Source organism: Anopheles coustani, chromosome 2 (assembly GCF_943734705.1).
Source record: "Anopheles coustani chromosome 2, idAnoCousDA_361_x.2, whole genome shotgun sequence".
Taxonomy (NCBI): Eukaryota; Metazoa; Arthropoda; class Insecta; order Diptera; family Culicidae; genus Anopheles; species Anopheles coustani.
Window position 1 is genome coordinate 92,617,305 of NC_071289.1, and position 25,153 is coordinate 92,642,457.

The window sequence follows — 25,153 nt, forward strand, 5'->3', positions numbered from 1 at the left end:
AAACGTTCATTTGAATAACTAATTTCCACACTTTGTCAGAAACACATTGGTGCGTGCCAAAATTATGCATACCCATGAGATGAAGATTTTTTTTTTTCACATGTGCTTGCTTGTGATGCAATGGGGGAGAATATCAACGAGTATGAACATACTGATCACACCGATCTTGAGGGAACATCATATTTTAAATGCGCACGTTTTAAATTCACTTTCCTTCAACGTATCGTTTACCCTAAAGACGTCATCTTTAAATAGCTGGAGAAAATAAACAAACAAAGCAATCGATGAGTTGTTGACAGTGGTTTGTAAACTTTTCTACGCGAGAAGCGTATTCGTGCGGTCTAAAAACGACCAAATGTTGCGTAAAGTGCGCACAGTAGGGTATCATTTCAGATAAGAACTAATATTTTCGAAGTTACGGACGCGCGAGTTTCGACCGCCAACCCTATTGTATTTAATCACACTCAATTCTGCTCAATTGGATTTCACCGATTCGGCAACAAGCTGTCTTCGTGAACTGGTTGTAGCCGGCAGTATCGACGGCGTTATCAACGACGACCGAAAGGTGCCCGCTGTCGCGGTGTAGATGCACCAGTTCCCATTCAGTTGTTGAGGCAACGAGGTGTATTAGAACGTAATGTTTGGGCTGTACGTGGCCCTTGCGGTGCTGGCGATATGCCTGTACTTTAAATGGAGACTAAGTTATTGGCACCGAGTGGGAAATGTTGCCGGTCCGAAGCCACTCCCGATGTTCGGAAATCTCCTGGAACAGTTCACCGGCCAGAAACACTTTGGGGAAATCTTCGAGGAGATGTACCGGTCGTTTCCGCAGGCCAGCTGGGTCGGATTCTACAAGATGGCCAACCAACCGGCGATCGTCGTGCGTGATCTTGACCTTGTGCGTGATGTGCTGGTGAGCAACTTTTCTTCGTTCAACGAAAATGATTTCCATGTCGATGAAACGGTCGATCCACTGGTGGCGTTCAATCCGTTTGCCCAATCTGGTGAACGGTGGAGGGAACGGCGCGGTCAAATGAGCACGATCTTTACGAGCAATCGAATTCGGCCAACATTTCCGCTGGTCCAGCTGGTAGCTGATGATTTTGTGCAATACATCGACACCACACGAAAGACCAATAGTCATTTCGAGGCGAAGGATGTAAGTATTGCAGTATTTTAAATTACGAACAGAGTTTGTGAATCTGTTTCTTCGTTCAATTTCAGATTTGTGCCAAGTATACAGTTAATGTTGTGGCAAGTGTTGCCTTTGGACTAGATGCAGAATCATTCACGAACCCTGATGCAGAGTTTCCACGCATGGGTAATGCCTTGTTTACTCCTACATGGAAGACTGCAATCCGATCGCATTTGGCTTTATTTGCTCCAGGTTTGGCGAAGCTCCTGCGCGTGGGGTAAGTCGGGTTGGTGCGGCCTTCCAAATTGTTTGACTAACCATGTTCTATTTTATAATCTTTTAGATTTGTACCCCAATATGTTGATCAATGGTTCCGTAACATGGTCAAAGAGGTGATTCGTCAGCGAAAAGATTGCAAACGGCAAGATCTGTTTCAAGCCCTATATGATAATCTGTCCGAAAATGGAACAATTGATGTTAACGAAAACCAAGTGGTTGGTCATTCGGTTACGTTCCTTACGGAAGGATTCGAAACCTCCAGTACTATGATGAGCTATTTACTCTACGAAGTAAGTTTAAATAACTGTTTGACCTATGCAAAATCTATATCATGTTTTATTATTCTTCACAACTAAAGCTTGCAGTAAACCCCACGATTCAAGACCGCATTGTGGAAGAGCTAAGATCGGTTCTTAAAGAAACCGATGGTAAATTAACGGAACCAAGTCTGCACAAGCTGGTGTACATGGAGGCTGCAATGATGGAAACCCTTCGCATGCACAGTCCTGTGTTTACGTTGCCACGTGTTTGCACGAAGGACTTCCAACTTCCTCCTCAATTTCCCAATGAAACGAAGCAAGTTACCATACAGCGTGGTACGTCAGTCGTGATACCAGTTTTTGCGATCCACTACGATCCCGAAATCTATCCAAAGCCGAACGTCTTTGATCCGGATCGTTTTCTGGAAGAGAATCGCAAAACGCGCCACCGATACTCATTCCTCGGATTCGGGGAAGGACCTCGTATATGCGTGGGTGAGTATTTCGTAGCAATTGTATGTTGCATTCAATCGAATATTAACAAAAATACATTGGATCGTTTTAGGCATGAAATTTGCATTGCATCAAAGCAAGATTGGAATTGCAACACTCCTTAAGAACTATCGTGTCAAGCTGTCGCCGAAGCAGGAGCTGCCTCTAGAGTTTGCCAGAAATTCCTTCCTGCTCCAATCGAAGTCGGGCATTTGGCTTAACTTTGAAGACAGAAAGTAGACGGTACATCCTGCTTCACAAAATATGATTTTACGCACCCGTTGTCGTAGTTAATAGTGCACTTCTAATGTTTCAAGTAGTAACTTGTTGACAAATAATAAAATCCTTACGAAATGATTTCGCTACAGAACTGGTTTGATTGATTCTAAAATTATCCTTTCACGTGGGCCGAAATTAAAAAAGGAACTGTGTTTGGAATGTTCGGCCCTGCCGGTTTGACGTTTGGTGGCATAGCAAAACGCGCGGGGGCAGCATCTGTCAGTCGTTGTTTACGGTTGCAAGCTTTTGATTCGGCGTCGTTTTTGTTTCTGATCACGCTTGCTTTTGGTTCTGTGTATAAATAGTTGAAATTAAGGTACTATATAATTGCTGTTACCATGGAACAGGAACGCTTGACTCAACTTCCAATGGCCAGAATACGGACGGTGATGAAGACATCGCCGGACATGGGAATTATCAACCAGGAGGCACTGTTCCTAATGTGCCGTTCAGCGGTAAGCATCCGGTGGCGGTGACGGAGACTAGACCCTTCCACTAATGGCTTTCTCTGCGAATCCTTAGGAGATGTTCATCGAACACATGGCCAAGGGATCACACAAGGCTGGGAGCAAATCACTAGATTACAAAGATTTAGCAGAGTACGTGCAAAAGAACGATAACCTTGAGTTCCTGCAACAGATTCTTCCGGTAAAGATCACCGTCAAACAGTACCGAGAGTTGATGGCCAAGAAAAGGAATCCGGATAGTGACACGGAAAGTGAAGAAGAGGAAGAGGCTGGCGGCGACGAAGAGGCGGAGGTGGAGGAGGAGGAAGAGGTGATAACAGTGGAAGATGACGATGATAAAAAGAAGGAGGATGCCGACAGTGAAGATTCCGCATCGTCCAGTGGTGAAAGCAATAGTGTCATATCGATTGATTCTAGCTCGGACGAAAAGGAAAACTCCAAAAACGTCACTAACAAAAAGCTACAAATGAAACACAAAACTGGAGATTCGCCGTAAAGAAGCGGCAAACTCATATTCGGCCATCGATGTGGGTAACTCTATCGAGTAGTGCTAGTAAGGATACGTTAGCTAATCATTTTTGAAGTGTAAGCAGTGTAATGCAGACCTTTTATTAAGAGTGAATAATTCCACTTAGATAGCAAACATGATATACATTTTTTAAATTTTAAATTAACAAGGGTTAGAAGAAGCCAACAGGGGTGTAAGGTCCCTTTAAGCTTTTGGTAACAACATTTTGAAAAAACGATTAGTATGGTTCGTGTTACATCCCCGAGAGGTGCATGCATCTCGATCAACTGCTATTTGTACTGAATTCAGTGGAACCTGGTGGTATATTTATTATTAACCCCATAAGAAACCGCATGTTCTGAAACCCACAAATCTCTAACGACATTGACCACAAAACATCCTGCCTCCAATCAAACGATTAAAAAATAAAGTGAATCATTTTAAATTCCATATTTCAACAAACTTTTATCAATTTTTTTTTTCTGAAAGTAAAATTCAAAATTTTGACCAATTTGGCCATTGCAATCAACCTTCTTCTTCTTTCGCTATGCGAGTCGGGGTATATCCTCCTACGCTAAGTCGAACGTTTGTTCCCTTACTCGTAATCAGAGGCGTACCGACTCTGTCCGAACTCCTATGAAGGGGCTCGTCCTTTAGGATCGGCTATAAAAGCCATATTTCCACCCGCCGTCCACGGGAGGGATAATTCCTTCCGTTGTCAGGACACAAGAACTCGTGGTCCGCTTGATTGACTCAAACAGCACGAGATGTGCGGCAGCTAGGATTTTTCTGACCTGAGCTCCAGCTCGGCGTGACCACGCGGTCGTGCCGTAACCTTACTTTTCCGCTAACCCTTTCAGGAAACTTGTGCACTGCTAACCTCCGCTCTGATTCACTGCCGAACTGGAACTGGCAATCAACCTAGTGTTTCGTGTTGTCATATCGCATGGGCCAACTAACCGAAAAATGTCAAAACAAACTACATCGGAAAAAGTTGTTGTTGCTGATGTGTTGTACGGTTTTCTTCGACTTTCGTGTGGTCTGAAAAAATTACCAATTCATCCACCGCAGTCGATGTGTAGATTTATGTAAATATAAAATTGTAGTGACGCAGTGTATTAAAAGTCCACACCTTACCAAAATGAATTCCGCTAAAAGTGAAGTAGATGAGCGACTAATCGCCCGGTTTAATCGAGAGCTCGGCCCAAATTTGCAAAATATGCACAAATGTGCAGATTTAGTCAAGTTCTACCGGTCCGAGTTGGAAGACCTGCGAGAGAAGGTATAGTCCACCAGTGGATTGGTGTCGAAGTTAACAGTATGCATAATGTATGCTTGATATTACAGATAACAGTTACCTCAACGGGCTGTATTCCAAGTGTAAAAAGTATGATCGAAGTCAGTCGTAACAAGTTGGTGGAACTGGACACCAAGGAAGCCAGCGTGGACGAATTTGAACAGGAAATTACTCACCGCATCGAAACCCACGATAAGTTGATGGAGATGGTCGGTGAAAAGATGAAGAAAATTCGAGAACTACAGACTGTGCGAGACTATCTGGCGCTTGTAAAGGACATCGAAAACATCAGCCAAGAGCTGGAATCGTCGACGAACGCAAAAGACGATAGTAAACCAATCGCACTGTACGTTGCACTTTCTGGCCCAAACAGTATTCTTGATCGGATACAGGGTCTCGATGCACCGAACCTGACTATGTACGCACGCAATACCGCATTCCATTGGCACGACGTGTTGAAGGCGAAGTATTCGGCCGAATTCGAGGCGTTGTTGAAAACGATCAAGTGGCCTAATCTAAATCAAACGCTTGAACAATTTAATCCATCGAAAGATCACATCAACAAACTGGTCGTGCTGGCGGAATACTTGTTTTTGCTTAAACTGCCCGGCGAGCAGGATCTGCTGAGCGTGAAGCTAACGCCATGGATCATCTGTCCGCCCTATTCAGCACCGGTCGAGTTGTTCGTCAAACCATTCCGACAGCGATTTCAGTTTCACTTTACCGGCAACAAGCAAACGAACCGTTTGGACCGACCAGAGTGGTACCTAACACAGGTGCTTTCTTGGGCCAAGGAAAACCACATGTTTGTTGGGCAACACTTTCAGTCACCTGCACTCCGGGCCGGCATATCCGACAGCAGTGTGAGGGTAAGAGAGGCGAAATGGCCATAGCGAGATCCAAAGCGAGAGAACACTACAAAACAATATTTTCCTTTATTGCAGCTACAATTCGTACGGGGGGTAGTGCAGCTGGCGGTGGAAAAGTTGATTGTGGACATTGAGCAGATAGCGACGGATGAGGCACTTTTTGCGCATCTCATCGATGAGGTGCTTACGTTCGAGCAAGAATTGAAAACCACGCTAGGGTATCCGAACAGTTACGCAAGCGTTGTCTCCGTTTTGCTTCAACCGGTTTACTTTATCAAATGGATGGCGATCGAGGAAAAATGTGAGTGCAACTCCTTGCCGATTAATCCGGTTTGACTGAATCGGGTTGATATATTGACGTTTTCCTTATGCGCATGTACAATCCTTTCTTTAACAGTCACTACTGATAAGATGGATGCCATGCTTGATACGCATGATCCCTTCGAGTTGCTAGATCCAGCGAACCTGGACGAACTGAAGATTCCCAAGTGTGCCGATCAGTTCATACGATTGTTGGACGCAATTAAAGAACGCTACTGCAATCTACCCCAACCGAGGCAGCAGTTGCAGTTTCTCGATCTCCAGTTAAAATTGATCGATAACTTTCGGCGACGCCTGGTCCAACTGTACAACGATGGTGTTAATGCGACTAAGATTCTCAACGCCATCAATTATCTCGGTTCCGTGCTGCTCGAGTGGGGTGAAAACGTTCACTACCTTCACCTGCACGTTGCCACTTTCGATCCGGATGCCGATCAGGTAAACTCGGTGTTCGATGGCGTGATTGAAGAGCTCGATCACTGGCAGCGAACGCTGGTGAACGGGCTAGTGACGTGGATTGTGCACGAAATAACGGCACGTTCGCGTCCGTACCGCCACGACCTGTGGCCAACGATGAAGATCGTGCAGGACGCCAAGGAAACGCTCATGATGTCCCCGACGGCAAGCGAAATGTTTCAGACGACAATCAGCCACCTGCACGACATGCACCACGAGCTGTCGGAGAACGTGTTTACGATTGTGCTGCGCATGGTCGCGGCACTGCTGGACCAGTGGATGATAGCGGACATGGTGATGAACACAAAGTTTTCCCCCGGTGGTGCACAGCAATTTCAATTCGATATGACACGCAACCTGTTCTGCATGTTCGGGCAGTACGCGCCAAAGCCGAATGTGTACTTTAAAAAGTATGCAGTGTAATGGGAGGAGACTTTCGATACTGAATAAATCTAACGCTCTTCTCTTATTAATTCCTATAGGATAAATGATGCATGTATACTGCTTACGTTACCGATTGGATCGGCTATGCTGTTACGGGAAACGCTTCTACGTGAAACGACGGATGACGACGATGCAACGCAAGCCTTGCGAGAAGTGGGTATGACTATTTTTAACAAAACTGCCGCCCTGGAAGTGCTTGACCGACGAGTGGATATGCCGAGAAATGGTTGAGCAGCAAAAGAAAAGAAAAAACTCTGCATTAAAACCAAACGTTAAACGTTCCTTCACTTTTTCGGTGTTGGGCACATTAAAGGTAAATCGCAAGTCATTAGTTTTCAATGGTTTTGATGACATTATTCTGCGGCTTGTAGTGAGAGTAAAGATGATTTTACAAATAATACTTCTAGGAATGATAATGAACACAGCGCTTAGACAGGTTGTTGCTTCTTCCCGCGGCAACAGTTGATGCTTCGACTGGTCGAGGTGTGCATTTCGATCAGTATTTGATCGAGAGGTTTGCCCTTTGTCTCGGGCACTAGCGCAAACACGAATACAACGAACACTGCCGAGCAGGCGGCAAATATCCAGAAGGAAACATACGTGCCCGCTTCGTCGGAAATGAGCTGGTATAGCTTCGACACGCCAAAGCCCACCGATCCGGCAAACATCGTGTATATGGCCGCTGCGACGGCCTTTACGTTGGTGGGGAAAATTTCGCCCAGAATGGCGAACGGCACCGTCGCGAGGCCCACGGTGTAGAACACGATGTACACCATGATGACGACGAGTGGTATCCAGCCTATTCCGTCCACATCGACCTCTTGGTGCACGAGGAAGAAATAAAGCCCGACGATGAACGTGCCCACGGCGCAGCCGATGGTGGACAGGAGCAGCAACGGTCGGCGTCCAACGCGATCGACGATCGAGGATGAGAGGGCCGCTGTGACAAGCTGTATGACGGCCATAATGATAGACGATTCGTGAGCTTTAAGCCCACTGTTGACCTGGTCGAAGATTTGCTGCGAGTAAGCGATGATCGCCTGGCTTCCGCACAGCTGCTGCAGTGCACCAAGTCCCAGAATGATGATCAAACTGCGTCTATTGCCTCGCGTTAACAGATCCCGGAAAGTTCCTCGATTTTGCTGCGATCGCTCAACGGCAGCCTGCATCATCTTCAATTCGCTTTGCACGTTGCTAGACCGGCGCAGCCATCTTAGATTCTTCTCCGCCTGTTCCGGGCGCTGCTTGGACAGCAAGAAGTAAGGCGACTCGGGAAGCCATAGGAATAGCACGAAGAAGGCGCTCGGGAAGCCAAGCGAAATCCATGCCAGCGTGCGGAAGCCCACGTAAGGGCCGATGGCGTACTCCAGCAGGATGCCCGTTTTGGCCATCACCGTGAGCAGCGTTCCGATCGAGCCGCGTATCCCATCGGAAGCGATCTCACCGAGATAAACTGACATCGAAGAGTAGGCCATACCGTACGAGATTCCACTGAGTGCACGGGAAACAAACAGCACCGCCACAGATTCTCCAACACCGATAAGTATCCAGCCAACAATGCTAGGAATAACCGCCACCAGGAGGGCAATCTTACGCCCGAAACCATCTATTAGCCAAGCGGAGGCGACAGGGCCGGCAATCGACGTTAGCACCAGGATCGACACGATCCAGGAGCTTTCGTCTGGCGTGATTGGCACCGGGGAGTCATCGGACAACAAAAGTGGCAGCGTTGGTGACGTCCAGCCGTAGGATGCGGCCACCGAGAGCATAAGAAGAGTACCTGGGAAAATACGGTAAGAGTTGATCGAAACAGGTGATACAATTTTTTGAACTCATCAAACAAAAATGGCCAACGAGTGAATCAATGACGGGGTACAATTGGACGGCCGATAAGATAAGTTTGACTGGGCGCCTGCACTAATGCATGTTAGTATGCAAATGCAAAACAGCAAGATCGTAGCCTACTTATCCCAATGGTGAGTTGATCTTACCTGTGAAGGCAGCCAAGTATTGATTGGCATATTTTCGAAAATCTTTCACAGTATCCCAAGTTCCCATCGTGCTGTTATTTTAACGTCGGAGGACGGTTTCACAATCGATGGACAGTAATTAATCTACACCGAAAAGGTTTCACCCGTACACCGGCCGGACGATTTAAGACAAACTTTTGCTCCCACTCTTTACAACAGACGAGAGTGAACTGTTCGTCCAGGGTTTCGCAGGGCAATCGATTGCGGGCAATCATCTTTTTCGCTGGTCAGGACAGGACAGACCGGCTCAATAAAGGTAGACGATTTTCAACTTGATTACGATATGCCGACGGACGGTGATCGATTACTCCCGGACTGGCCGCCCCCTCAATCGTCTGGACAATTGGTGTTGGTGTGGAAGATGCTTGATACCGTCATATCTTCTCTGAAGGGATGCGAGCCTTCTGTATTTATGGTCCCCGATACCCTGGCAAGAGGTATTTCGGATAAGAAGAGCCCCTAAACATCGGATGACGAGCTTGATAAACCTCACCCCCTTGTAACGGATGGGCGTTCCAATCCTCTCCGATCATTTCGGTGTGACACGCGACACCGAGGTTGGTTATCGCTGCTATGACGTAGTGCTACGGGACCATTTGTATGTGTCTTCATTCGATCCTGGGGGCAATAGGGAGTCGCTTTATCAGGCCTTCGATAATTTTATTGCCAATATCGACTCATGAATATGAAGATAACATGCGTTGCAGTCCGGATTGGATTATGTTTACCGATAACGAATACACGTGATGAAATAATTTATCAATTATCACACCGTTTACCACCGATTAATGTGCCAACCTTGCTGTTCGTAGAAAGTTCCTGCTCATTTTTTAACATAGCATGCAAAGAAAATCTACGTAAAACGTTGTCATCTAAACTATGGCAACTGTAATATAAAGATGTTAATTGCATTTGAGGTGAACGAACTATAATAAATCCATTCGTTCACTAGACTAGGTATCATATTGCCGCAATAACTTTCGCCTTTAGCAACGAACCCAGTCTGTAGATAACGTTGTCAGGTTGTTTTAAGAATTAGATGGAAAGTTTCTACCCCTTTTTGCAACAATTTAGATTCCGCAGATATTAAATCTATTCTTCGAACCACATCTCTTTCATCTGTTAATGTCTCGATAACTATTGCTTGTAACTATTGCTTGGTTCCATCGCAATGACCGCCTAGTAGACTTCTATACAATCGAAACCCACATCTTGCTCCTATCTTACCCCGAGCATGGCCACCCTCTGTAATCAGATTGGAACAAGGCAACATCTTCCAAGCCACATCCCGCAGCAATAGAGAGGACGATGTTTCGACGGCAGGTAAATGATGGTTTATGGTAGACAGTATAGTGATAGCAACTGTGCCGCACTTTTCCCACGATGAGGTACGGGGTTTTGTTTGAGTTGTCCAATTGGGTGCATCATAAAACATATCAAGCGCAATGGAATGACGCTTTGTAATGGTTCCCCGTCTAATTGGGGCCCAGTCTAACGGAAGACACGGTCATTCCGTTTCCAGCAGTGGTCAGCTTGAGACAGAGTATTGACGATGAAGAAAAACTCAGTGGGCAAGAGTGCCGTTTCGAAGGGGTTCAGAGGAGGACAGTATCGGAATGAGTATTTCGCTGCATTTGCTGGTGAGTATACAAAGATATGTTCAGGAGGAGTTATTTCCTTACTTACTCTTCTTGTTTGCAGCGACCTCATCATTGGTAGCCTCGGTGGCTTGTGCCGGTTGGTCTTCACCAGCTCTTCCGGCACTTCGTGGACCAAACTCACCCGTTCCCGTGTCTCCAGATGAAGGGTCCTGGATAGTGTCGCTCCTGTCGATCGGATCTCTGTTTGGACCCGTCATCTGTGGCCTTTTCGTCGATCGCTTCGGAAGGCGAAAGGTGCTGCTCAGCAGTGCGCTACCAATCGCGGCTGGATGGCTGATGATTGCGTTTGCCCAGTCCGTCGGAATGTTATATGCTGCCCGATTGTTACACGGCATTGGCTACGGTCTTGCATACTCCGTGACGCCAATCTACCTCGGGGAAATATCTTCTGATGCCATCCGTGGGTCAACGGGTGTGCTCGTTACGGTGATGGCCAAACTGGCCTTCTTGTTCGAGTACGTTGTTGGTCCGTACGTTGGATTCCGTGCGCTGGCCTGGATTTCGCTCGCACTTCCGGTTGTGTTTTGTGTAGTGTTTTTCTGGATGCCCGAGACGCCATATTTTCTACTCACACAGGGAAACGAACGTGCCGCACGGGAAAGTCTCCAGTGGTTACGTCGGTCGGACGGCGTTCAAGTTGAGGAGGAACTTTGCCGGATGAGCAAACTCCTGCTGGATAGCAAACGTGAGGGTAATCCACTGAATCAACTGTTGTGCGCATCATCTAATAGGAAAAGTCTGGCAATCATCCTACTCCTCTCGCTCGGCATGCAGCTGACCGGAATCAACGCCATCCTTGGATATTCGCAGACCATTTTCTCCCGACTTGCGCTTCCTCTCAGTGCCGCCGAATTGTCGATCGTTCTCGCCCTCGTTCAACTTGCATCTGTACTTTTACCCACATTCCTAGTCGATCGAGCTGGCCGGCGACCTCTTCTTCTTTTCTCAACGGCCGGATCCATGCTCGGATTGATCACCTGTGCCATTTATTTCACCCTGGACGAGACCACCTCCGACGTGCTCTCGACGGAACCGGGAGCGGCCCACGGTTGGGTACCATTCGCTGGAGTGCTACTTTTTATCATCTCCTTCGCCATCGGGTTGGCTACAGTGCCGTTTGCCATTCTGGGTGAAGTATTTCCGAAGCACATCAAGGCGGCAGCAAATGCAGTGTTTGCCGTCATCTCTTCGGTGGTCGTGTTCTCCGTGGTCAAGCTGTTCCAAGTCATCTCCGACGGGGCTGGAACGTACGTATCGTTCTGGATTTTTACTGTCTGCACGACCGTGACGGGGGTTTTGATATATTTCATAATCCCCGAAACGAAGGGACAATCGTTTGAGCGTATTCAGGAGATAATGCAGCACGGTAGAACGAACATAATGCCGGATGAGCGGATCAAGAAACGCCCTCTTCTTTGTTAAGTATTCCATTTTATAAGATATTAGAACAATAAATATAATTGTGTAAAACTACATTTTTTAAAATTTTCATTCAAAGATTTAAATTTTAAATCAACCACGTGCTGGTCTCGGGCATGTCATCCACGCGAGCTTCATCTTAATCCGCGCGCTTTCTATTTGTTGCATGGGTCGTATTGTTTGTCGCACGAGTTTGACGGATCAACAATGACGGATGCGTCAAACGTAAACATAAACACGATCCTCTTCAGCTGTTTCTTTAGCGGTTTTATTGTGCGTTTTTCACCTACGGTTTGGTAGAACAGTGAAATTGTATTGCCCAAGTAGTTAGTGCCACCATAATCTCATCACAAAATGCCATTAGTTCGGTTACCACATCCACTTACGCCAACCCTGTTGGTGCTGGTTTTCATGCTCCTGGTGCCAACGTCCTCCGATGAAACCGATTGCAATACCCTCCGGATGGGTCAGTTCATCTGTCCTAATCCATCGCTGCGTCAAATCGATCCCAAAACCCAACAACTACGGGGTTGTACGCGGGAAAACAAGGCCCGGGTTTGGTGTATCGCCTCCGAGGGCATCATATGCAGTGAGACGAAGAACAACAGTTTTACACGGGAATTGCCATGCAAGTGGACGTAAGTTCGCGAATCTACCCTTGTTTCTTTCAAATATATAGTTAATCCTCCGCTTTTTCTCCTCCCCAGCAATGGTTACCACTTCGATACGGCCCTACTGTTGTCGGTGTTCCTCGGCATGTTCGGTGCGGATCGGTTTTACCTGGGGTATCCGGCTTTGGGGTTACTGAAATTCTGCACCCTTGGCTTCATGTTCCTCGGCCAGCTGGTGGACGTTATTCTCATAGCGACGCAAGTCGTTGGACCAGCCGACGGATCGGCCTACATTATTCCCTACTACGGCCCCGTCATTACGGTCGTGCGGAGCGACAATTGGACCTACCGACTACCGCAGGACAACTGGTGATTGCTGGCAAACGTGTTCCGGCTGCCCCGATGGCCAAGAACGAGGAACTAGGCTACACAAAATGCCCTTGCCTTGTGGATAGTTTGTTCGAGCATCCATCTTTCGAATATTGTCCTGGTGAGACACCTTAGTTTTCCCTTTGTGGAGGAAAGTAAGGAAATGTGATACGAATGGAAGTTATTTAGTTTCGTTTGTAGTAGAAACTTACACAAAACATCGCTAGAAAAAAAAACACTAATGTTACAAAGAAACAAATAAAATAATATTCGAAAAACGTTAAGATATATGTTTTACAAAGAAAAACGAACTACTAGGAAAATTTGACTGATAACATCAAAGCATGCCACAAACTGTACTGCTTGATTTAAAAATAACAATGAATAGGAAAGAATATGACATTTTTATTTCTCTTCCTCGTTGTGTTCCTTGGAATAGCATTAAATCGAACTTTTGATATCCTAAAATATTGCTTGTTAAAAGTGTGTGTTAAATTAAAGCTCGCCTGAAGGTTGTTACCAAATAAAAGGATCAATACGGACCTCCAGTCTCTGGTCGACTATTATTTTATGGATGGTAACGGTTATATCTCATCAGTTTATGCGGCCGGGGAAACAGTTCTTTTTACGATTCTCGTCAAGGTGGTTTTTTGGTTTGTTTTTTTTTCGTTCATCAGAAAAAAGCAAAAGCGAACTGTTCAATATACGGCCTTCCTGGGGAAAACCGTTCGAACGCGAAATGCCATCCTCGAATTGAGGACTGCGTGTATCGATGCCGTGTTGCGGTTGCCAACTTGTTCGCGAATCGAATTTACGATGTTCTCTTAAGCATTTTTGTTTTTTTTACCTCAAACAGAATCGAATTGTTCCTTCGCTTGACGCGATTTACGATGACTTTGAAAGCAGACTGTTACTGCTCGCCAGGTTTGATCCATACCGGCCAGGTTCGGAAAGGTGGTGGATTATCCGCGCACTGAATGCAACTAAACATGGATGAGTGATGTGCCGAATCGCTTTCACTCGGTGTACCTCCTTTCGGTGGACGCCGCCGATGGCCAAAAAGAATGTGACCAGCGTTTTGGCGAACCGTAAAAGAATCGATGAGATTCCATTACAATTTCTGTCCCGCGAATAAGGGCACAATGTCGACAAGCAATGTTAAACCGTTCAATCATTTCGCATTAGTTCAGGGGTGTCGAACAATCATGATATAGGAAACAACATTTCAATAATGCTCCATTTATTCGTAATTTTCTTGGGGAACGGAAAGAAGAGTTTAAGTCCTATTGTTCATCGAAAGTCTGCAATGATTCCCTGGATAATGCCAATGTCCTTGAGCCGAAGGGTGTTGCACAAGCCTGTCCTGGAATAACGTCGGCAGGAAATTGGCTGCCAATCAAAATGGGACACAGACTTATAGACAGGCCGTGATTTTTCATACATTTTACGACCAAACACGATCAAGGACATTTCGGTAGGGCATCGAAAGGCAATATGTTTAATGCCGGATATATTTTAATTTTCCCACCATCATCCTGGAACGTGGCAGGATAAGAGGAAGGTGGAAGGAAGACCAAGTGAAGCTTTGGTTCAATAAATGAAATTGAAATGTATATTCGATGATTGTATGCAATAAGACTATGGGTCATATTTTATTTTGAAACACTTTTTGGGAGTTGATAGTATGGATGAACATATTTCTACGGTCCAATTTACAACAAGAAAACACACCAAAATCATTTTTATTAAATGTCTTGCTCTGGGTTAGGAACATAAATTGAAAAATCCTAACCTTCGACAAAGAACTGTGAACTTGTAAAGGTAACGTTGTGAAATTCCAAGTTTAATCCTTCCCCTGGCCAGGTATTGATAAACAAAGCATTCAAACCGGATGGGAGAAGAAGAGAGGCAAAAGAACAAATTTATGTGTGTCAAGAACTTGCCAAACATTCCCTGTTTCCATGCCTTCGTTTCCATCCGAAATTTGTCCCATTACGGCCATTGGGAGGAAAAATGGCGAAACCAATAGCTTCCACCTTTGTGGGCAAAAATTATGTATCTATGCCGCCACCGTCGTGATACCTTCGAAACAACTCCGCCAAGTGTGCTTTGTGGTTGCGAGTCCCTCAAAGATGGTTCCAGGGGGGCAATACCGCGTGGCAGCGAGGAGGGCAGGACAACGTGAGCCCTTAAACTAAATCGTTTCACTTTTCGCGTGTCATTTCGGTAAAACTTTCCTGCGTTTGCTGCAGAGCAGCAGAAGAAGGAGGAACAGGAGTGGAAACATGCCTGACCTGAAGCCGAACCAATTTTGTTGATCGTCTACCTCTCTCACAATAACCTTTAAGTATATGATCAACAGAAACCTGCGTCTTCCTTAAAATTTACTGAACCTTGCACAAGCTCTAAAGAGCCTCCAAATAAGCTAACAAAAATTTAAATAACAAAATGATAAGTCATGTTTGGAGAAATTGTGACTTCCTTTTCGGGGAAATTCCCATTACACACCTCGGAAGTTTAGTTTATCCAATGTAGTATGTCTACTTGGATAGGATAAATGAATAGTGTATTCGTATAGCTATAAGGTTCCACGAATGATCATAGCCTTACACCGATTTCATACTATGAAGTTCTTGCGGAGGTCATGGCGGACTCCCAGAACTTCCTTTCCATCGGTATGAAATACTGTAGACATATCCTCATCATCACCACCATCAACATCGTCAGTACTTTTCGGCAGTAGGACGGCTGCCACTGGAGCATCTCCTTTCGTACTCTCGATCCATCCCTTTTCCTCTTTAGAAATCGAGTCACGGAGTACACTCCGAACGATTCAGGAGTAAGTTTTGAGGTTTCCGTGAATGAATACTCGCTAGTGAATAGGAAAAAGGAAAAACCCCTAACCTAAGTCTCTCCAGTTATTGGCTGCTCCTGCCAACGGGTTTTACTCTCCGGATTGGAGTTCTTGGGGGCAACGATGGCGTAGAATCGGGGTAGGTGTAACCACCGCAAGCTTCCCGCGTACCACCGCGTTTCCTGTGGATACCAAACCCTTTTTGGAGCTTGGTGTTTGTTGGGGCTCCCTTACGGGAAACCTCAGCGTTGGAGGAAGATAGCAAACGCCCACGGTAAGTCCAAGAAGTTGCGAAGTATTAGTATTGTTGGTGGTGGTGGTGGTGGTAGTAGTAGTAAGCTCCATTTACCCTCCCCCCCCCCCCCCCCCCCCTAGTGCAAGCCACCCGCTTCCTTCCCCCTTCCCTTTCGGCACGGCTCGCGGGGTACAGTCGTAAAAGGGCATTGGCACTCGCAAGGTTCGACTCGCGAAGTCGCCTGGGGCTTCACTTGGGACTCGGCTGGCTGGCGTTTCGCAGCCGCAGCGCAGTGTTGTGTGCAGAACAGTGCGAAGCTCCAGCTCCAGAAGTCGTGACTGCCACCTGCCAGGCGGAGGACCAGGAACCCAACGCGGGCAGCGGATGGTGTGTCGCGTGTACGCCGTGGTGTCGCGTGTCAACGCTACGACCATTCCATAGCTGAAGGTGCGTGAATCCTGTCAATCCGTTTTCGATAATATATACTTTATACAAGGGTGGAGCCGAGCTACGGGACCCCTCCTTCGTCCGGGGGGGGTCTTCAGTGGATGGATGGATGGACGGTTAGATGTTCTCCTGGCACCCTCCTTATCCCAGCCTAGTGACAGAAAGGAAAGGGCTTTCTCCCCGAGAATGGGAGTTCTCGTTCGGTTGCATTCGGTTGTGTTTTTTGAGGCCTTAGGACCACCGTCAACAAGGGGGAAGTTAGTGACAGGCTGGGAAAAAAAGGGTCAAAGCCGAACGGCATCGGCTCGATCTGGTTGGTGTTTTCGCTTTTTCGGTCGTGGTCGTGATGGTGGTTGGTTGAAGGTTCAATCAATTGCAACCGCAAAAACCCCGATCTAGTCACTCTTACTTATATTGTCTATTTTTTCTGTTTCTTTTTTCTTCCTCCACGCTCGTCAAGGTACCAAGAACATCGCAGTGGCACTACGACACCGACACACTACGACGTTGGCCGAACCTGGCTCTACCCATCCCTGACACCTCTCCCCCGGTGCTGGTTCTGGTCGTTGCGGTTTTTCGTTTAAAACAAGATCATGTCTAGTGCCCGCTGCTTAAACTGGTCCCGACCGCCACCGGGAAGGCATCCGGCGCTCCGGAAGCAGGTGTCGTGCAGCGTCGAACCGTCGTCGTCCCCGTCGCCAGCGTACTACCCCGCGCCGACGCCCGCCTCGCCGGCATCGGTAAGCAGTGCCCAAACAGGGCGTCTCGGGCGAACCGCGTCCCTGCCCGGGCCGGAAGACTTCTGCCACCAGTTCCTCGTCACCGGTGCGATCATTCACACGAACCGTTTTCAAAATTATCACACATACGATCAGGCTCGACGAGGCGGCAGTGCTTCCCTGGTGCGGCAGCGGACCATCGTCTCGGACGCGGCCGGCGGTCAGCTTCGTCGTCCGGCGAGTGCCAGCGTGGGTCAGGCCAGGACCGCCGTGGCCAGTCAGCCGGACCGAAGCCGGGGTGCAGTGCTGTGCAAGCAGCTTTCGCTCGACCAGAGCATCCTGGTGCAGTCATCGTTCGCTTCCGGCATGGCGACCGTTGCCTCCGGTGGTGGTGGTGGTGGCAGTGAACAAGGCGTGGAAGCGGCACTGTTGGTCGGTGATGTTGGCGAGCGATCGGCCTGGAGCGGCTTCAACCGGAAGCAGCAGCAACGCGTCGGTGCTGGAATCAAAACTGAGTGCGTATATATCTGCATTCCGGTTGGGTGATTTTTATCTTTTCGCTTGCGGAAGTAGAAAGTGAAATGTGTCCAAAGACAATTGAGTTTGCCTCTAGTGTAGTGTAGTGTTGATCCTAATTTGTGCGAAGTTGGTTTTTTTGCTATTCATTCGATAGATTAATTATTTTTCCAAATACGATGAAAATTCATCGGCACGCATTATAGTTACTTGTATGACAAAATATCAAGTAACCGAATACTCACTCGAAAATTTGTGTAAAAACAACTAAGGGAATCAGTTGTTTCCCTTTTTAAAAGACAGTTAAAGATAGTTTGCTAAACCGAAAGGACACACTGTGTGTTTCAAAATTTAGTGGTTTTCTAAAAACACTTTTCGCTATCCAACTTTTGATCAGTATTTCGGAAAAGAAAGTTTTTTTTCAGAAGTGTAGTTTTCGTTTCAATTTGAACCAATTTTGTTTTCTCACCTTGCCACAGTGCCGAACTCGCGGGATGCAAAAAGGGACTGAAAACTGGCGGTGGCGGTGGTGGCAAGGATTCGCGTATCAACATTAAAATCTTCCTCGGCCAAACGGTACAGCAGCAGGACTCGTCCGACACCGGCGTCAGTGACACGGAAGGCACGACTCCCGGCGGGCCAACAATGCACCAGCACAATGTTTCGCACGGACCGAAGCCCGCCGGAATGCCAGCTCCGTCGAACGCGGTAAGTATCCTCCGGCAGGCGAAAGGTGACGAACGTGGCGTGGGATTTTCTTCCCGATTACATCAAAGTTAAATTACGGCTTTTTCCCCCCCCGAAAAGCACGAGCTCAAATCACCGGTTGGGGAAATTATTTCAATTCATTCCACTGCACCCGGTGTTACGCCCCGGGGTCGACGCCATCGATCGCGAACGGGTGGAAAATCAGGACTGCTTGGATGCACAACGTTGGTTGCCAAAAAATTGATTCGTTCGAAACTGGAACGAATCCAGACTGGAAGGCAAAAACAAACCCCAGCCTACTGCAGACAAGAAAGAAACACCGACAGAATGAGGTTAGCGCCCTTCGCCGATGGGGGTTGTTCCCCACCCCATACGAGAAAGTGGGCCACCAGGCGGCTCCATTCAGTGGTTCGAACTTGATCATGGGGGGGAAGGGATTGTTTCCACACGATTTTCCAAACACCCTTCAAAAGGCGATGCGCAATTAAACCAGCCTTAGGCCAATGCCTTCCACAAAGTCGGGGCTTGAGGTAGATCCGGGAGATAGGAGGGAAGGAATTGGAATGAAAATGGAAAAGCCTCAATTTGTGTTATATTTTTGTTGGCTCGGAAGATTCAAAAACACTGTGAAAAATCATTCTATACCAACAAGAACAGACCTTGTAATACATTTTGATTATTTCCCAATGGTTGACAGTCTGCAGTTGTTTTTTGCCAAGGTTTGAGTGTCCTTTACGATTCTTGGAAAAGTATTGCATTCCTATTAATCCATATAGTTAAGGATTTTGTTATGTCGTCGGAACTTATCTTCATCTATTTCAAAGGATAGTCTACAGAATATGGCTATCTTTTTAGGAGTTTTAGGAGCGCTTAAGCTATTATCAATCCTCTAGGGATCTCTGTTTGAACCGCTTCAAATCGTGGCCATTGTTTCGTAGCGCGGTTGTTGTGTCTTCCGAGCTGTCAGTTCGAGTCGAAATCCAACGACCCGGTCCTGATATCCTTCGTCCCCGAAGCACAACTAGGGCGGTGGGTTGATTAAAAGTGCAGCCATGCACTCCAACACCGCTTCGTGACTGCTTCCGATTTGTTCCACCCAACTTTTGCCTCTCGTGCACTCATTAGGCAGCATAAATCGAACTCGCGGCGAATTGGAGTGGAATCCAATCGCAAACCGTAGCTCCCTTCCCGTTCCCTTTGCCAGCCCTCTTGTGGAATAGCAGTATCAGGTTGCATGCAGCAGCACCCGATACTAGTAGAGGAAGTTGTGCTTTTGGAGGCCAGGAACCCGGTACTGGGTACTCGTGGCCAAATCCACCGACGGCACCATGTGCCAGTTGCTGCCCAACGGTGAGGCAAGGCACAACCAAGCGGAGTTCACGTGTTCCGTGAGTGCAAACCACCCGCCCCAAAAGCCTTGTTGTTTTCCACCGAACCAAGTGACCACCGAGAGACGGGAAAACGAGCGTGCCTTTTTCTATACAACTATTCGCTACTCTAAGATATACAAATAGAGACACCAAAAGCTGCGGATCCTTTCAGTAGAGCTTAAAAGAAATGTTAAAATTAAGTGCAATCGGCCTACGGTAGAAGGAAAGCCGCGCCAAATTCCGTTCCGGCCTGTGCAAAGTGCATCGTTGGACCTAATTAAACAACGATTCTTGCTCCTCAAACATTTGAGTCACTTCTGGAACCTCACGTGTGCTTACTGCCTCCGTCTCAAACCCCGCAACCCGTTGATCGTTATTGTGTTGCAATTGTTGTTCACACGCAACTCCAGAGTGCATTTGCATACTTTAAGGAACGGTTCGCACGGTAGGTGGGTAACCCCAACTCGACTTCACCGGCAAAAGGGTATCGGACCTGGGACCTTCCGGAATGCATGTAAATGATAAACTTTAAAGGTACACAAAAGACCCCCTGAGGAGAAGGTACACAAATATTTCAGTTCCCGGGAATGCATTCCATTTCTCACTTTGGGTAGTGCAATGTGCATGCATAGCTGTAATGTTGCCTAACAATCGCGTTAATCGTGGACAACACGTGCGTTGAAAACATAATCGAAAAAATAACTCAGTCGAGACACGTAAAGCGCTCTGACATCAACTAATGTGTGTAATTAAAAGGTGAGAAATTAAAATTGTGTCTTTATGGGATACACTTAGTGCACTGAAAAGTGTTTTCTAGTTCGTTTCCGTGATTTAGCATCAACTAATTTATCATTTGGTCAATTTTAAAATATCTGTAGACAATGTGCTTATGACTTCGAACCCGAATACACAAGAATGCAATTCCACTTGGAACTTTTTCCTTCGTCGACGAACTCTACTGGCCGCAATTAAGTTATTTACGGCAGGGTTTGTAGTTATTGATTTGATTTATTCACCAAGGGACACAGGGAAACACTGATAAGAAGTATCTGCCAAAAATCCCCGCCACGGCGACCTTCAGACGAGGCTTAGTCACGTTCTTCGAAATATGATTGATGAATTGGGTCCAGCTTCTTCCAGATGTGGTCGTCCACGAGGAGATTTACAAGTTGCACAGCTGTGAATCACAGAACTGGCAGTTGCGGTAGCCCTGATATCCGGTCACGCTGTTACACGTTGTCTCGTAGGTTGCCAGCTGCAGGGCGCAACCACGATCCAGCACATAGCGGCCCTCGTAGGGAACTGGAAATGGAAGGGCAAATAGGAGGAGGGGCATCAGTCGGATGGGGGTAGAAGGCACAGCTTCCGTGACGTACGGTAACGCTCCACGCGGTAGCACAGGTATCCGTAAGCCCGTGGCCATGGTGGAATGGTGGCTAGGGTAGGGTTGTAGGTCGTCAGCCACGGAGGATAGGTTGAGGTAGCCACCGTCGGTGCTGGAGAGGTTGGGAGTGTGGGCCCGATACCTCCCGATGCCCCTGGGCCACAGATGACGGCATCCAGAGGATAGGCGGAGCAATCATTACACCGGTAGCAGACCATCTGCGATTGAACTGAAGATCGAGTAGCATCAAAAGAAAAAGTAGAATGTCAAGGAATTTGGCAAAGAACTAAGCACAAACAGATGACTTACCTCCGGCGACTAAAAGGCACAAAACAACAGCGTAAATCCCGGCACGACCCATTTCACAGTCACAGTCTCTAACGTAGTTCCAGACGTCCAAACTGTGCCTCTTCCGAACAGCTACTAACGCTCCTGGGTATCGACTTCGGGAACAACTACCTTCTGGCTTCCGTGGCCATGCAAATTCAGCTAGGAGATAAATTATCAGTGGCCGGTTTGATAGTCCTCCTCTCCCCCCGGCAAAGAATGCCTTGCTTCCTACTACTTGTCCCTGTTGAAGCTGCCACAGTAAATCTTATCAGTCGCGTAAGAGATAAATCGAAGTAGCGAGCAGGAATTGGAACTAAATTACCTAAAGATTCAAAACAGATAGCACCCTGGGCAGGGGGGGGAGAGAGATAGAGAGCGCTGGATGAGTTGAATGTTTGGAAAGGGGTTTTTGATGTTCGATTAATTTGAAATCTGCATGCATCATCCTAGACCGTTTTTTTGCGGCTGAGGAATGCAGTAGCGATATCGCCGGCATACGCCAAAAATGACTGACAAGTTACGAAATCGCTCAGGAATGCAAGCCCCGTGGGTGTGGGTGAAAGAATCACGCGGCCTCGAATCCATCGGACAATCCGTAGACAGGTTTGGGAATGTTAAACATCGGTTCAATTTGTTTACGAAATATTGCTACAAAGTGTAGCGTTCCATTAAACACCGGTGCATCGACGGTGTCTTGGAATGCTGTCGATCGGTTTTAACGTGATTGACAATGGTGTTCGTTTCGGAAAACAGTCAGGAAACCCACTCTCCCACTAATTCCCGGCACGCCATGGCACACTGGAGGCGTTCAATTACACGTCCATTACATGTGACAGCGAACGCCAACGCGCCTGGATGCCGTTGCACACGTGGCCCTTTCCGTATTTCCGAAAGGAACAAACTTTGTGCGGCAAAGTGTTCCTCTCCAACACCGGAATTGCGTCAATGCATTTTTCAGAGTGCGCTTCAATGCAGTTTGTGTTTTATTTGGGGTTTTTGCCAAACACCAAGAAAAGTGAAAATGCTCTGCGACGTGGGGAAATTCGCCCTTGTAGGACTTTACATGTTGTCTTCGAACTACAGCCGGCTTTTGGTTTCACTTTCGATCGATTTAACCCTTAAAAGAACAGTTTTGGAAACAAAACATTCACTTACAGTGAACAGTTCAACATGAAGTCATTGCATTAGGGAAGGGTTATTTTAATGAGTTTTTTTCAAATATTCTTTTCGAGGTTAACAAATAAAGCTTGAATTTAATTCTAAAGAAAATAGAAAAGTGTTATACCAAAAAAGGTTATCCAATTTTTTTATAATTTTGAAACATTATGTCCATCTCTTCGATTAATCCAGTAGGGGATATAACAAAGTTTACAATATGTTTGTTAATGACAGGGGGGAATTATGAAAATCCTTAAATTTGACCCTTTGTAATTTCAATGAACAAGTTAATCCTCTCAATGTGTTAACACCATTACAGGCCGTTGAGGGTTAATTAAAAAGTGTGCCGTTTGCGTTTTGCTTGCAGCCCACCGAAACAAGCGTTTCCTCTACGGCAGGTTTGGGGAAATTGAAACCCACCAACGGTACTTCAACGAGCGCTTCCAACAACGGCCAACCGAGTACGGCTCACGGCGGAACTTCAGCCGGTGGCGTAAGTACGGGCCCGAACGGCAACGGAAACGTTGGTAATTCTGGTGGACGTAATTCCTCGCTGGCGCAGCGCCGTGCCCAGTTCCAGGCGAACCGACAGAACTCGGAAGCGCACGACCGACGCCATCCGCCACTGGTGAGAGCGTTATCCGCGCCGATTCGCCCAGCCGACCCGGACACCTCAAAGTTCCTGCAGGGCAAGAAGAAACCACGCCGACGGAAAGTACTTAGGTAAGGGAAGATCTTCCAACGTTCGAGTCTACCACAGGCCAACTTATTACATCTTCCCCTAGAGAAAAAGACGAGTACAACATCTGTGAAGAGGACGAGTTCAGTGATGAGGGGGATAGCAGAACGAGCAATGGTAGTGGCGGAACTTCGAACTTTATCGGGGCAGCAGCAGCAGCCGCCGCAGCCGGCAAACCGTTTCCAGCCGGTCTGCCGATGCGATCCCGTTCCGTGTTAGGTGGAGCCTGCGACATCGAGACGCTTGTTTCACTGCTCAGCTCCGGTGGTAGTGATTCCGAGAAGGAACAGGAAGCGACGCAAGCGTCCTCCCCCGGTACAACCGGCAGCCCTTCGCCGACCACAGGCCCACCTACGTTTCGCCAGCTGCAGCAGCAGCAGCAACAGTTTCCGTCGGCTCACTTCCCTACGAAGGGACGCGCTCCGATGCTGAAGAAGGCGGGCAAGTCGGTGTCGTTTCAGGAGACCGACCTCAAACCGTCGGTCGCTACGGCCGGACTCAACCGGGACTACCGGAAACCGACGTTCCAGCCGATGGTGGCCAACCGGTTGCGCCGTACGCAGCAGCTGGTGAGCACGTTGAACGCATTCCAGCTGAAGGACAAAGACAAGAGGTATCTATGGCAACGAACACACATCCTATGATTGCTTTTAAACTGGACAGTATGTTACTTTTAGTACGGAAAAAGATGGCGGTGAAGAAAAGCACGACCGAGCGACCAAGGACAAGGACAACTCGAGCGCGGAAAATCAGACAACATCGGTGTCCAGCACCGGTGCAAGCAAACCCGATTCGAACAAATCCACTTCCACCGGCAGTGCGGCCGCGTCCAACGGTGATCTGCAGACGCCAAAGGAACAGGAATGCTACCGACTGTTCCTGAAGATGTCCAAGAAGGGTCTCGCCGTCTCGTACGACACAATCCTGCGCGGGATGCTCACACCGACCGAGCTTCGCGTGCTGCAGAAGAAGAAAAGCCGGGAACAGCGAAACAACGGTGCCGAGGAAAATGGTGGTGGCGTTCCCGAAGAGTCTTCCCCGGAGAACGGTGCCGAGGGAATGACCTTCGAAGAGTTGCGAGGATTGAAGGAGCTTAACTTCGATCGCAACTCACAACCGCAGGCGCAGGATGAGCCACTTTTACCGCAGCCAACCTCACCCGACCCGTGCGATGACAAGGAAAGTGGCACTGAAGACGAAGAAAACACTTCCTAAACCAATGCATGCAATGGCTTGTCGAAGCATTTTATAAATCTTTTACGAACGAACGGTTAATTTCTAGTTCGAGCGATTAGGAGGAACTGTGATAGGAAAGGACCTGCGTGCGTGTGTGGAATGATTTGATGTGATTTATCGCTTCTATGTTTCGTTGGTACTGAACAGAGTTTAATGGAATGTTTCATGTTAAATTTGGTTGGTTTATAGAGCAAGAGCAAGAGAGAAAGAATATTCGTGCGTACATAAAAATTGGTTATCGACAATGGTGTTGCAAAGACCGCTAAACCGGTTCTTAAACGGATTTCGAAATCATCAAGTGTAGCAGCACTAGAAACAAACGCACTAATAAAATTAGCAACAAATGAAACTATAAAACGGACATGCTTTACTCTCCTTTACCGATGTTTGTCCTTAATTACGATTTCTTTCATTCTGAATCAGAACATGCGTAGATGGACATAGTTTAAACTAACCTGTATAAGCCGTTCTTTATATTTGCAAGAACAAACTGCCTTACTTCCTGCAACCAGTTAAGACTAACAACATTCCTTCCCTTTCCTATGAGTTTTATGTTCGGT

At 47.2% G+C, this 25,153-nt stretch overlaps 7 protein-coding genes across 7 annotated transcripts; 6 read left to right on the plus strand and 1 right to left on the minus strand.

Annotated features, from left to right (window-relative positions):
• The first annotated feature begins 313 nt into the window (after positions 1–313).
• LOC131262475 (probable cytochrome P450 308a1) lies at positions 314–2,527 on the plus strand. Its single transcript, XM_058264485.1, has 5 exons — positions 314–1,159; positions 1,225–1,412; positions 1,479–1,704; positions 1,773–2,169; positions 2,240–2,527. Exons 1-5 carry the CDS (start codon positions 638–640, stop codon positions 2,404–2,406), a joined length of 1,500 nt encoding a protein of 499 aa, XP_058120468.1. The 5' UTR covers positions 314–637; the 3' UTR covers positions 2,407–2,527.
• Positions 2,528–2,691: 164 nt separating this feature from the next.
• Positions 2,692–3,866, plus strand: LOC131263457 (chromatin accessibility complex protein 1). The gene is made up of 2 exons (XM_058265658.1): positions 2,692–2,900; positions 2,968–3,866. Exons 1-2 carry the CDS (start codon positions 2,784–2,786, stop codon positions 3,406–3,408), a joined length of 558 nt encoding a protein of 185 aa, XP_058121641.1. The 5' UTR covers positions 2,692–2,783; the 3' UTR covers positions 3,409–3,866.
• Positions 3,867–4,453: 587 nt separating this feature from the next.
• On the plus strand, positions 4,454–7,402 carry LOC131267750 (RINT1-like protein). Its single transcript, XM_058270701.1, has 6 exons — positions 4,454–4,702; positions 4,768–5,586; positions 5,662–5,887; positions 5,984–6,773; positions 6,846–7,120; positions 7,215–7,402. The coding sequence occupies exons 1-5, from the start codon at positions 4,562–4,564 to the stop codon at positions 7,036–7,038; spliced, it is 2,169 nt and encodes a 722-aa protein (XP_058126684.1). The 5' UTR covers positions 4,454–4,561; the 3' UTR covers positions 7,039–7,120; positions 7,215–7,402.
• Positions 7,236–8,865, minus strand: LOC131265344 (facilitated trehalose transporter Tret1-like). Its single transcript, XM_058267603.1, has 2 exons — positions 8,799–8,865; positions 7,236–8,587 (listed from the first exon to the last, which is right to left on the minus strand). The coding sequence occupies exons 1-2, from the start codon at positions 8,863–8,865 to the stop codon at positions 7,236–7,238; spliced, it is 1,419 nt and encodes a 472-aa protein (XP_058123586.1).
• A 1,524-nt stretch (positions 8,866–10,389) lies between these two features.
• LOC131265346 (facilitated trehalose transporter Tret1-like) lies at positions 10,390–11,920 on the plus strand. Its single transcript, XM_058267604.1, has 2 exons — positions 10,390–10,477; positions 10,539–11,920. Exons 1-2 carry the CDS (start codon positions 10,390–10,392, stop codon positions 11,918–11,920), a joined length of 1,470 nt encoding a protein of 489 aa, XP_058123587.1.
• Positions 11,921–12,148: 228 nt separating this feature from the next.
• Positions 12,149–13,434, plus strand: LOC131263554 (TM2 domain-containing protein CG10795). The gene is made up of 2 exons (XM_058265767.1): positions 12,149–12,555; positions 12,625–13,434. The coding sequence occupies exons 1-2, from the start codon at positions 12,272–12,274 to the stop codon at positions 12,899–12,901; spliced, it is 561 nt and encodes a 186-aa protein (XP_058121750.1). The 5' UTR covers positions 12,149–12,271; the 3' UTR covers positions 12,902–13,434.
• Positions 13,435–17,026: 3,592 nt separating this feature from the next.
• Positions 17,027–24,894, plus strand: LOC131265348 (uncharacterized). Its single transcript, XM_058267606.1, has 6 exons — positions 17,027–17,667; positions 18,148–18,376; positions 20,542–20,597; positions 22,997–23,341; positions 23,404–23,970; positions 24,035–24,894. Exons 1-6 carry the CDS (start codon positions 17,027–17,029, stop codon positions 24,570–24,572), a joined length of 2,376 nt encoding a protein of 791 aa, XP_058123589.1. The 3' UTR covers positions 24,573–24,894.
• Positions 24,895–25,153: the final 259 nt, after the last annotated feature.

What these genes read in the sequence shown, in the direction of transcription:
- LOC131262475 (XM_058264485.1), top strand. Translation starts at nt 638, where the DNA reads ATGTTTGGGCTGTACGTGGCCCTTGCGGTGCTGGCGATATGCCTGTAC. An exon ending in GTCATTTCGAGGCGAAGGAT is followed by an intron (nt 1,160 to 1,224) that starts GTAAGTATTGCA and finishes GTTCAATTTCAG; the next exon opens with ATTTGTGCCAAGTATACAGT. An exon ending in AGGACCTCGTATATGCGTGG is followed by an intron (nt 2,170 to 2,239) that starts GTGAGTATTTCG and finishes GGATCGTTTTAG; the next exon opens with GCATGAAATTTGCATTGCAT.
- LOC131263457 (XM_058265658.1), top strand. Translation starts at nt 2,784, where the DNA reads ATGGAACAGGAACGCTTGACTCAACTTCCAATGGCCAGAATACGGACG. An exon ending in TCCTAATGTGCCGTTCAGCG is followed by an intron (nt 2,901 to 2,967) that starts GTAAGCATCCGG and finishes GCGAATCCTTAG; the next exon opens with GAGATGTTCATCGAACACAT.
- LOC131267750 (XM_058270701.1), top strand. Translation starts at nt 4,562, where the DNA reads ATGAATTCCGCTAAAAGTGAAGTAGATGAGCGACTAATCGCCCGGTTT. An exon ending in TATCCGACAGCAGTGTGAGG is followed by an intron (nt 5,587 to 5,661) that starts GTAAGAGAGGCG and finishes CCTTTATTGCAG; the next exon opens with CTACAATTCGTACGGGGGGT. An exon ending in CCGAATGTGTACTTTAAAAA is followed by an intron (nt 6,774 to 6,845) that starts GTATGCAGTGTA and finishes TAATTCCTATAG; the next exon opens with GATAAATGATGCATGTATAC.
- LOC131265344 (XM_058267603.1), bottom strand. Translation starts at nt 8,865, where the DNA reads ATGGGAACTTGGGATACTGTGAAAGATTTTCGAAAATATGCCAATCAA. An exon ending in ATACTTGGCTGCCTTCACAG is followed by an intron (nt 8,588 to 8,798) that starts GTAAGATCAACT and finishes GTATTTTCCCAG; the next exon opens with GTACTCTTCTTATGCTCTCG.
- LOC131265346 (XM_058267604.1), top strand. Translation starts at nt 10,390, where the DNA reads ATGAAGAAAAACTCAGTGGGCAAGAGTGCCGTTTCGAAGGGGTTCAGA. An exon ending in GTATTTCGCTGCATTTGCTG is followed by an intron (nt 10,478 to 10,538) that starts GTGAGTATACAA and finishes TCTTGTTTGCAG; the next exon opens with CGACCTCATCATTGGTAGCC.
- LOC131263554 (XM_058265767.1), top strand. Translation starts at nt 12,272, where the DNA reads ATGCCATTAGTTCGGTTACCACATCCACTTACGCCAACCCTGTTGGTG. An exon ending in GAATTGCCATGCAAGTGGAC is followed by an intron (nt 12,556 to 12,624) that starts GTAAGTTCGCGA and finishes TCTCCTCCCCAG; the next exon opens with CAATGGTTACCACTTCGATA.
- LOC131265348 (XM_058267606.1), top strand. Translation starts at nt 17,027, where the DNA reads ATGTCTAGTGCCCGCTGCTTAAACTGGTCCCGACCGCCACCGGGAAGG. An exon ending in TGCCAGCTCCGTCGAACGCG is followed by an intron (nt 18,377 to 20,541) that starts GTAAGTATCCTC and finishes GGATACACTTAG; the next exon opens with TGCACTGAAAAGTGTTTTCT. An exon ending in TTAGCATCAACTAATTTATC is followed by an intron (nt 20,598 to 22,996) that starts ATTTGGTCAATT and finishes GCCCACCGAAAC; the next exon opens with AAGCGTTTCCTCTACGGCAG.